We start from the raw sequence: 10,656 nt of genomic DNA, 5'->3' as shown, positions 1-10,656 counted from the left end.
TCGGGAGCTAAATGACTCGGGTTCAACTACTAAACCGAGATCGTATCATTTGGTATCAGAGCTGGTTAAAATGAGAAGAACATACGTTTGAGAAGAGCCGGAGTAAGTAGATTCGTGAAAAAAAATTGAAAAAAAATCAAAAAAATCAAAAAAATTGAAAAAAAATTGTATACGGTCTAGGTGCGGACAAAAAGAACGTGAAAGATCCGTAAAAAAAATTCACGTTATTAAATTTTTTTTTTGCAAAATCACATTCTACACTCTTTTATATCCCTCTTAGTGAAATTTCATGCTATTAAAAAAAATTTCGATATAAAAAAAAAGTGTTTCAAGTTTGTAAGTTTGGCATTCTCTTCTATTCATCTTCTAAGCCACACTTAGCCTAAAGCCTTTCTTGTTTCTTTTAGCCTGCCCGTAACCTAACATCAAACCCTTGTAAAGCCATTTGAAGCCGACCCATTGAACTACGATAAGCTCACGACGAGTCGCTTACGAAATCACGAGAGGAAATTGAGTGGAAAAAGGCGTGAGAGTTACATCAAAAGAAAAAGCCAAAAAAAATTTGAGTGAAACACGAGTGGAGTGTTATTCTTTCTTTTCGAGAGAGTCGTGATGTTTGGTTGTGAGGTTTTATTTTCATGTCTCAAAGTCCTGAACGAAATATGGCGGAAGGAGGTGGAAGGCAACCAATCCAAAACATTGCGCCTGGAGGAGGTGGAGTGCCGGATTTGGCTTAACAAGCCTTGTTACGAGAAATCCAACGCGTGATCCGAGGTAAGTTAGAATCCGTTAACGAAGGATTGGATCGAGTTGAATTGGGGAATCAATGAGAGCGTACACCCGAAGGGCCGCAAAAAGGTTGAGACCAATTGGAAATCAATCAAGACGACCTATATGATCCGAATGAAGCCGAAAGTGATCAAGGATCAAACATAAGTGAAAGACGAAGAGGTCAAAGGAATCGAGGTAATCGGAATCAAAGACGCATGGATGACGACTTAAGGAACATTAAACTATCCATTCCATCCTTTCAAGGAAAATCTGATCCGGAAGCCTACTTGGAATGGGAGAAGAAGATCGAATTGGTTTTTGATTGTCATAATTATTCCGAGATCAAAAAGGTGAAGTTGGCGGCCATAGAATTCTCTGATTACGCTATGATTTGGTGGGATCAACTCACTACAAGCCGAAGAAGGAATGGGGAAAGGCCAATAACAACTTGGGCTGAGATGAAGGTCGTGATGTGACAGCGATTCATTCCCTCCTATTACCATCAGGAACTCTATCAAAAACTTCAAAATCTTACTCAAGGCTCAAAGAGTGTTGAGGATTATTTCAAAGAGATGGAGATCGCGATGATCCGAGCCGATGTCCAAGAAGATCGTGAAGCAACGATGGCGCGATTCCTTACTGGTCTCAATCGAGACATCGCCAATGTTGTGGAATTGCAACATTACATCGAGATTGTGGACATGGTACATATGGCCATTAAGGTAGAGAAGCAACTTAAACGAAAAGGTACCACCCGAAGTTATCCTACCCCAAGCACAATGAGATGGGGGCAAAGCTCGAGTAAAACTAATCCTCCTAGTCGTGCCAAGGAGCCAATGGTGCCTGCTAAAGCAAACAAACCTATGGGCGATACGAGCAAAGGTAAGGCAACCGATTCATTTGCTAATCGTTCAAGGGATATTAAGTGTTTTAAGTGCCTTGGAAGGGGCCACATTGCGAGTCAATGTCCCAACCGCAACGTCATGGTGGTTCGAGCAAATGGAGAAATAGAATGGAGGAAGAAGAGCTTGAAGATGAGCCTGAAACCGTCTCTGACAATGAAGAAGAAGTGGAGCACGCTCTTGATGGAGAACTCCTAGTAGTCAAAAGGAGCCTAAGTATCCAAAGCATCGACGATGAGCAACAACGAGAAACATCTTCCATACTCGTTGTCAAGTACAAGGAAAGCTATGTAGTGTCATCATCGATGGAGGAAGTTGTACGAACGTGGCGAGTACTCTCATGGTGGAAAAGTTAAATCTACCGACCACCAAGCATCCAAATCCGTACCAACTTCAATGGCTCAACGATGGAGGAGAGTTAAAGGTGACAAAGCAAGTTTTAGTTTCATTTTCTATTGGAAAATATTCCGATGAAGTGCTATGCGATGTTGTTCCAATGCACGCGGGTCACTTGTTATTGGGCTGTCCATGGCAATTCGATCGTCGCGTTATGCACGATGGTTACTCAAATTGATATTCATTCATACATATGGGAAGAAATGTAACCTTAGCCCCATTGACGCCAAAGCAAGTCTATGAGGATCAACTTAAGTTGAAAATTTCCGTAGATCAAATGAGAGAAAAAGAAAAGAGCGAAAATACAAAAGAAAAGAAAAATGAAAAAAAGAAAGAAAATTCAAAAAAAAAAGAAAATGAAAAGAAAGCGAGAAAAGAAAAAGATGAAAAGAAAAAGTGAGTGAAAAGTTGAATGTATTTGCAAAAGTAAGTGATGTTCGAAAAACGTTTTTGGCAAGACAACCTGATACGAGTCACAAAAGCCCAAATTCTTGAAGGCGAGGCCCAATGAGCAAATTCCCAGCCCAATCAAGAAATCCATCCATACTTAGTTGAAAATCAGGCCAAATTGTCAAAGTGGCCCAAGTTGTAAAGTTTTATTTTTATTTTTATTTATTTATTTATTTATTTACTTAGTTTAAATTTTTATGTCAATATTCAGTCCAAGATTCCCAGATAAAATGACCTTTGACCGAATTTCCATATTAAAATAATTAGGAGTTTTTTTATTTTAGTTTTCTAATTAGATTAGGACTAGTTATAAGGCCTATTTAAAGGCATGGCTGTCCACCTTGTTAAACACTTATCATTATTATTAAAATTTCAAATTTGTTGAGAGCAGAATTTTCTTTGAGTTTTCTCCAAGATTTTTCTCTTGAGTTTTCTTTAGAAGTTATTTTAACAATCTTGTGATTGTGGGAGCCATCTTCAACCTTCTTCTTGCCATTGATATTCTTTGGAGGGGAGATTAGAGCCGTTTGAAGGGAGTTGTGAGATCTTTCGAGATTTCAAGGCTTCTTAGGACTTATCTTTTAATTTCTTACTGTCAATTCTTTCTTTATTTCTACTTGTGCTGAATCATTATCTAATCTATTTTCTGTTCTTATTGTGTTTTCAGCCTTTTTCTATCTTAAGGAATCAGCCCAAAAATCCCCAATTTCTAGGGTTTTTCCATACTCTTTTTGGTGAAATTAGATTGTCGAAATTTGGGGAAAACTATCTTGGTGTTCAATTGGGCAGAATCACAATCTCCTTGAGGGTTTCAAGAACCCTAACACTTATTTCTATTCTCAATTTGATTCTTTGCTGATTTGGGGATTTTATTTCAGATCTGAAAATTCAAAAATCTAATCTTTTAATTTTCCGTTTCGTTTCAGATCTAATTGTTTAGGGTTTTCGTAGGAGTTTCTCGTGACTTGGCAACTCGATCTTGGTCTGCGCGCAACCCCGTATCATTTGGTATCAGATTTTGGGCGTTTTGGGTGTTCTTGGTTGATTTCTAAACTGATCTCTATTTTTTAAAGCACAAACAGCAGTTTTACCCAGAAAAATTGTTCAAAAAAATTCATTTGAGTGGGTAAACGTTGTCCGATTGATCTGAAATTTTACATACATGTTTTTGGCACTGTGATTGAATATAAAAAAATTATTCCCGCAAAAAAATCAGTCAAAAAAGTCAAAATAATAAAAAACATGAAATTCAATAAAAATTTAAAAAAAGATTCAGCGGGTTGAATTTGGTGCCCAAAATTTCCAGATCAAAAAATTCAATATATAAGGACACTCCAGATTTAATTTCGTGATTTTTGGAGATCGAGAACACCTCGAACGAAGTTGTCAAGTTACTCGGCAGTTTTTCGGGTTTTCTGTTTTCAGCAATTTTTATTGATTCTTAGCTGTAGGTTTTCATTTGTTTGCTTTTTATTCTCCTTTAATATCTAAGACCTTCTTGTTTTTTGTGTTAGTAGGATTTAAATGTGTGCCCAATTCTTCCTCGGTGCAACACGAATCAATTGGTGTCTCGTCAGTTTTTGGCATCCTAGTGCAAATTAGGATTCTTTGGTAGTTTGGTTCACACTCTCTAATTGGTTGATATAAACTCTGATAAAGAACTCACAAGATTGAATTCGACCTCATTGAGAATTTGATTTTTCTTTTTGAGTGATTAATGGTGAGGTTTGCTAACTTTTATTTTTGAGTGTTGAGTGTTTATTTTTTACAGGTTTTGAAGATGTCTAAAGGTGATAATAATGATGCACTTATGAAAGTCCAACAACAGTTAGACAGACATACTGCTGCAATCACACAAATAAATGCTACACTTCAAGCATTGAAACTACTTTGAATGAGGTACGAGTGAATCAAAAACATCAATATCGAGATCCAATTAAGGAAGATAGGGATAACCAGCCCCATAGGTGCAACCCTCAACGTGTCCCTAGAATGGATGATGATTGTCATGATCATGGACAATCATCTTTGGCAAAACCAAAGAGCGAGCAGCAACGAGAACATCTCTTTCATACTCGCTACCACGTACAAGGTAAGCTTTGTAGAGTTATTATTGATGGTGAAAGTTGCTCGAACATAGCCAGCACGACGATGGTGGAAAAGCTTTGCTTAACCACTACCAAGCATCCACAACCTTATCAACTACAAGGGCTTAGCAACGAAGGCCAATATAGGGTCACTCAACAAGTGCGCATCGCCTTTTCTATCGGTAAGTATCAAGACGAAGTTGTGTGCGACGTAATGCCTATTCAAGCCTGCCATTTGTTGCTAGGAGAACCGTGGCAACTGGATCGAAAAGTCACTCACGATGGTCGTACCAATAGGTATTCTTTCAAGCATCAAGGAAAGAAACTCACCTTAGTGCCGCTCACTCTGGAACAAGTCCATGAGGACCAAATCAAACTGAAAAATTCTGTTAAAACAAGTGAGGAAAAAGAAAAAGAGAATGAAAAAGAGCAAAAAGAGATTGAGAGTGAAAAAGAAATTGAAGAAAGAAGAGAAAATGAATTAGAAAAAGAAACAAAAGAAAAAGACGTGGAAAGGGTAGTGAGGAATGTTTCCACTAACCAAGATATGAATTTTTCTTGTGTTGCTACTTTTCAGGTTCCCGAAAGATCGAAAGATAACTTTCAACTTCAATACCTCTCAAATGAAAGACGCTTTCATACGATCAACTTAAGCAAAGATGAAATCACACTACATGATCCCGAAGGTAAGCGAGGTAAGGAAATTTTAGAAACCGAGTCCAGTGCAGATTTGAAAATTATTGATAAAACTTTTGGTGACTTAGTTCTTAAAAGATCCCCTCATTTTGATCCGATTAATTGTTACTCTTCGATTGTGGTTGATAAAGTCATTACGAAAAGAAGCGTGATTTGTTATTCTCTTGATTTACCTTGTGTAAAATCCTTGAATTTGTCCAAATCTGTTTTGGAGAATAAGGTAACGAAATTTTCCAAATTTGTTTTCAATTTATATTCGTGCCTTAAACAGTTTATGTGGTTGTACATGAAGTTTGAGTTCCATTTGACAAACGTTAACTCAACAATGAAGATTCGACTACACTATGCCCCCGATGAGCGAAGGTTTGTTTTAAATGAAAAAGGTAAAATCGACCCTTATTCTTCTGCTTATCGAGGTAAGATGCTTGAAACCTTTGAAACACTTTTGTACTCCTCGGATAGTGATAAAGATCGTGTTGATGAACACTTAGATCGAAACGTGCTTGACTGTCCTATTTTATTTATTGATGATCTATCTATTTTGATAGTTGATAAAAAGATTCTTGTTTTTGATAATGCATGTGTGAGTGAATCTATAGACCGTCGATTAATGCATGGTATGATTATGCAACTCTGTGAACCATGTGAATCTTTTCAAATACCTACTTGTGACGATTATGTTTACCATTTGATTTATTACTCGCAATTTATTCATGGTTTGTGGGAACAATGTGAGACGACTGAATGCCTTAAAACATGTCCATCTTTGCTTCAAATATTTGATGAGGCAGTGGTGAGTAAATTAGATTGTTTGCATGGTAATCTGAATCTGTCCATTCACATGCGTTATACCTGTTCTATTATGCTTATGATTGGACTACAAGCTTATTTCCGTTGCTATTTACTATCTCATGGCTATTCTTCTCAGTGGACTCAATTGCCATTAGTCCCGTTCGATAGAGGAAAGTCGAGTTCATTTGATTTTTCAGATTCGAGGATGAATCTTTTTGAGGAAGGGGGGAATGATACGAGTCACAAAAGCCCAAATTCTTGAAGGCGAGGCCCAATAAGCAAATTCCCAGCCCAATCAAGAAATCCATCCATACTTAGTTGAAAATCAGGCCAAATTGTCAAAGTGGCCCAAGTTGTAAAGTTTTATTTTTATTTTTATTTATTTATTTATTTACTTAGTTTAAATTTTTATGTCAATATTCAGTCCAAGAGTCCCAGATAAAATGACCTTTGACTGAATTTCCATATTAAAATAATTAGGAGTTTTTTTTATTTTAGTTTTCTAATTAGATTAGGACTAGTTATAAGGCCTATTTAAAGGCATGGCTGTCCACCTTGTTAAACACTTATCATTATTATTAAAATTTCAGATTTGTTGAGAGCAGAATTTTCTTTGAGTTTTCTCCAAGATTTTTCTCTTGAGTTTTCTTTAGAAGTTGTTTTAACAATCTTGTGATTGTGGGAGCCATCTTCAACCTTCTTCTTGCCATTGATATTCTTTGGAGGGGAGATTAGAGCCGTTTGAAGGGAGTTGTGAGATCTTTCGAGATTTCAAGGCTTCTTAGGACTTATCTTTTAATTTCTTACTGTCAATTCTTTCTTTATTTCTACTTGTGCTGAATCATTATCTAATCTATTTTCTGTTCTTATTGTGTTTTCAGCCTTTTTCTATCTTAAGGAATCAGCCCAAAAATCCCCAATTTATAGGGTTTTTCCATACTCTTTTTTGGTGAAATTAGATTGTCAAAATTTGGGGAAAACTATCTTGGTGTTCAATTGGGCAGAATCACAATCTCCTTAAGGGTTTCAAGAACCCTAACACTTATTTCTATTCTCAATTTGATTCTTTGCTGATTTGGGGATTTTATTTCAGATCTGAAAATTCAAAAATCTAATCTTTTAATTTTCTGTTTCGTTTCAGATCTAATTGTTTAGGGTTTTCGTAGGAGTTTCTCGTGACTTGGCAACTCGATCTTGGTCCGCGCGCAACCCTGTATCACAACTGATCCTTGTACTTATGTATAAGGAAAATTTGTTTAATACTAACGATATATCCAGAGATCCCCCTTCTTCTATTTTGTCTCTTTTGCAGGATTTCCAAGACGTTTTTCCGGATGAAGTGCCAAGTGGGTTGCCACCACTTCGTGGGATCAAGCACCAAATCGATTTTGTGCCTGGAGCCGTTATTCTAAACTGACCGGCATACCGAACCAATCCTGAAGAGACCAAAGAGCTTCAACGTCAAGTTAGCGAACTCATGGAAAAGGGCTACATTCGAGAAAGTCTTAGTCCATGTGCCGTACCGGTTTTGTTGGTGCCTAAGATGGACGGAACGTGGCGCATGTGTGTCGATTGTCGCATTGTAAATAAAATAACTATTAAGTATAGGCATCCCATACCGCGCTTGGATGACATGCTCGATGAGTTAAGTGGTGCAAAGTTGTTCTCGAAAATTGATCTCAAAAGCGGATACCACCAGATTCATATGCGAGAAGGTGACGAGTGGAAAACCGCTTTTAAAACGAAACATGGTTTGTATGAATGGTTGGTAATGCCATTCGGCTTAACCAACGCCCCTAATACTTTTATGAGACTTATGAACTATGTTTTACGAAATTTCATTGGTAAGTTTTGCATTGTGTATTTCGATGATATCCTTATATATAGTAAATCGTTAGATGAGCATGTAATTCATTTGCGAACTATTTTAGAAGTTCTTAGAAGAGAGACTTTGTATGCTAATCTTAAAAAGTGTACATTTTGTTCTGACAAAGTTATCTTTTTAGGTTTCGTGGTTAGCTCGGAGGGCCTCGAAGTAGATAGCGAAAAGATTAAAGCGATTCAGGAATGGCCGAGACCGATGAGCATAAGCCAAGTGCGAAGTTTCCATGGCTTGGCAAGCTTCTATAGGCGTTTTGTGCCTAATTTTAGCACGTTAGCCGCACCGTTGACAAGCACCATCAAGAAGAACTCAACATTTCATTGGGGCGAAGATCAAGAAAATTCTTTTAATATTATTAAAGATTGACTTACTAAAGCTCCTTTGTTAGCATTGCCTGATTTTTCTAAGATAGTTGAAATTGAGTGTGACGCCTCAGGTATAGGAATAGGTGCCGTGCTAACTCAAGATGGAATACCGATCGCTTACTTTAGCGAGAAGTTGAATGGAGCCGTGTTGAATTATCCCGTTTATGACAAGGAGATGTATGCACTTATTCATGCTCTCGAGACTTGGCAGCATTATTTGTGGCCGAAGGAGTTTGTGATCCATTCGGATCATGAAGCATTAAAGCATATTAAAGGTCAACACAAATTAAATAAACGCCATGCTAAGTGGGTAGAGTATTTGGAATCGTTTCCATATGTCATAAAATATAAAGAGGGTAAGGAAAATCTCGTGGCTGACGCTCTTTCAAGAAGGTATACTCTTTTATCGTATTTGGATTCTAAATTGCTTGGTTTTGCATTGTTGAAGGATGATTTTGGAGAAATGTTTGTTGCTTGTGAAAACGTTGCTATTGATAAGTTTTATAGGTATGATGGTTTCCTTTTTAGAGAAGGAAAATTGTGTATGCCGCGTAGTTCCATACGAGATGTATTAGTACATGAGGCACATAGCGGAGGCCTCATGGGCCATTTCGGTGTTGGGAAAACTTTAGTAACTCTCCAAGAACATTTTTATTGGCCGAAAATGAAAAGGGACGTTGAGAAAATTTGTGCGCGATGTGTGACGTGCAAGAAGGCCAAATCCAAAATTAAACCGCACAGGCTGTATACGCCCCTCCCTATACCTGACGCACCTTGGGAAGACATTTCCATGGATTTTGTCCTTGGATTACCAAGAACCAAAATGGGGAAGGATTTTATTTTTGTTGTTGTTGATCGCTTCTCAAAAATGTCTCATTTTATTTCTTGTTCAAAAACTGATGATGCCGTTCACATTGCTAATCTTTTCTTTAAGGAAATTGTTCGCTTGCATGGCATCCCAAGGACGATTGTTTCTGATCAAGACGCCAAGTTTTTGAGTCACTTTTGGAGGTCGTTGTGGGGAAAGCTCGGAACTAAGTTGCTGTTTTAAACCACTTGCCACCCCCAAACCGATGGCCAAACGGAAGTGGTCAACCGAGTGTTATCAACTTTGTTACGAGCCATCATACGGAAAAATCTCAAGTCGTGGGAAGAGTGTCTACCGCATATTGAATTTGCGTATAACCGATCCGTTCATTCGGCAACCAAACACTCTCCTTTTGAAATCGTTTATGGATTTAACCCGTTAACTCCTTTAGATTTAGTGTCTTTGCCTAATGATCAACTTATCCATGCAGATGCTAGAAAAAAGGCCGAATATGTAAAGGAGTTACATCGGAAAGTTCGAGCCAACATTGAAGCAAAAACTGAAAGTTATACTCGGAAGGCGAACAAGGGTTGTAAAAGAGTTATCTTCGAACCTGGTGATTGGGTTTGGATTCACATGAGAAAGGAACGTTTTCCCTCCCAACAAAGGTCAAAGCTACTACCGCGTGGTGACGGACCTTTTCAAGTCTTGGAACGAATCAACGAGAACTCTTATCGACTTGATCTACCAGGTGAGTATAATATAAGTGCAAGTTTTAATGTCTCTGACTTATCCCCTTTTGATGCAGATTCCGATTTGAGGGCAAATCGCTTTGAAGAGGGGGAGGATGATACGGCCGCGCCTCAAGTCCTACCTAGTTTGAGCAAGGAGCCTTTGGAGCTACCTCAAGGTCCTATCACCCGATCACGAGCCAAACAATTCAAGGAGGCAGTTTCGGCCTTAGTAGATCAAGTTTGGGGCGAGACTTTAGTTGGACACATCAAAGAAGCTTGGACTAATCCGATGAGCTTTCCGTGCACTTTACTACGAGCTGAATTAAATTCCATTTCAGCTCAATGAGCTCGAATCAGCTCAATTTCAGGTCAAATACTTACGATTCAGCTCAATATCAATTGGACATTAATTTAGTAGCTGAATAATTATTTTGAGTCAATTTAATTAGTTTATTACAGCTCAATTAATTTTAGTTGTTTGCATAATTTAAAATCTGGAGAAATTTAATTTTGCATCTTAATTGAGTTATTTTTAGATGTCATTAGTTTGTCTTAATTTTTACAGCTTATTAATATGTTTTATGCATTTTTAATGAGTCAAATTTCATTACATGTGATACGAGTCACAAAAGCCCAAATTCTTGAAGGAGAGGCCCAATAAGCAAATTCTTCCAAGCCCAATCAAGAAATCCACCCATACTTAGTTGAAAATCAGGCCAAATTATCAAAGTGGCCCAAGTTGTAAAGTTTTATTTTTATTTATTTATTTATTT

At 37.6% G+C, this 10,656-nt stretch overlaps 1 protein-coding gene across 1 annotated transcript; it reads left to right on the top strand.

Annotated features, from left to right (window-relative positions):
- The first annotated feature begins 1,394 nt into the window (after positions 1-1,394).
- On the top strand, positions 1,395-9,392 carry LOC121224950 (uncharacterized). The gene is made up of 3 exons (XM_041108602.1): positions 1,395-1,653; positions 8,413-8,972; positions 9,276-9,392. The coding sequence occupies exons 1-3, from the start codon at positions 1,395-1,397 to the stop codon at positions 9,390-9,392; spliced, it is 936 nt and encodes a 311-aa protein (XP_040964536.1).
- The last annotated feature ends 1,264 nt before the right edge of the window (positions 9,393-10,656 follow it).

The sequence above is a fragment of the Gossypium hirsutum genome, chromosome D13 (assembly GCF_007990345.1).
Source record: "Gossypium hirsutum isolate 1008001.06 chromosome D13, Gossypium_hirsutum_v2.1, whole genome shotgun sequence".
NCBI classification, from domain to species: Eukaryota; Viridiplantae; Streptophyta; class Magnoliopsida; order Malvales; family Malvaceae; genus Gossypium; species Gossypium hirsutum.
The sequence above is the reverse complement of the archived record's forward strand: the minus strand, read 5'-3'. Positions and strand labels throughout refer to the sequence as shown.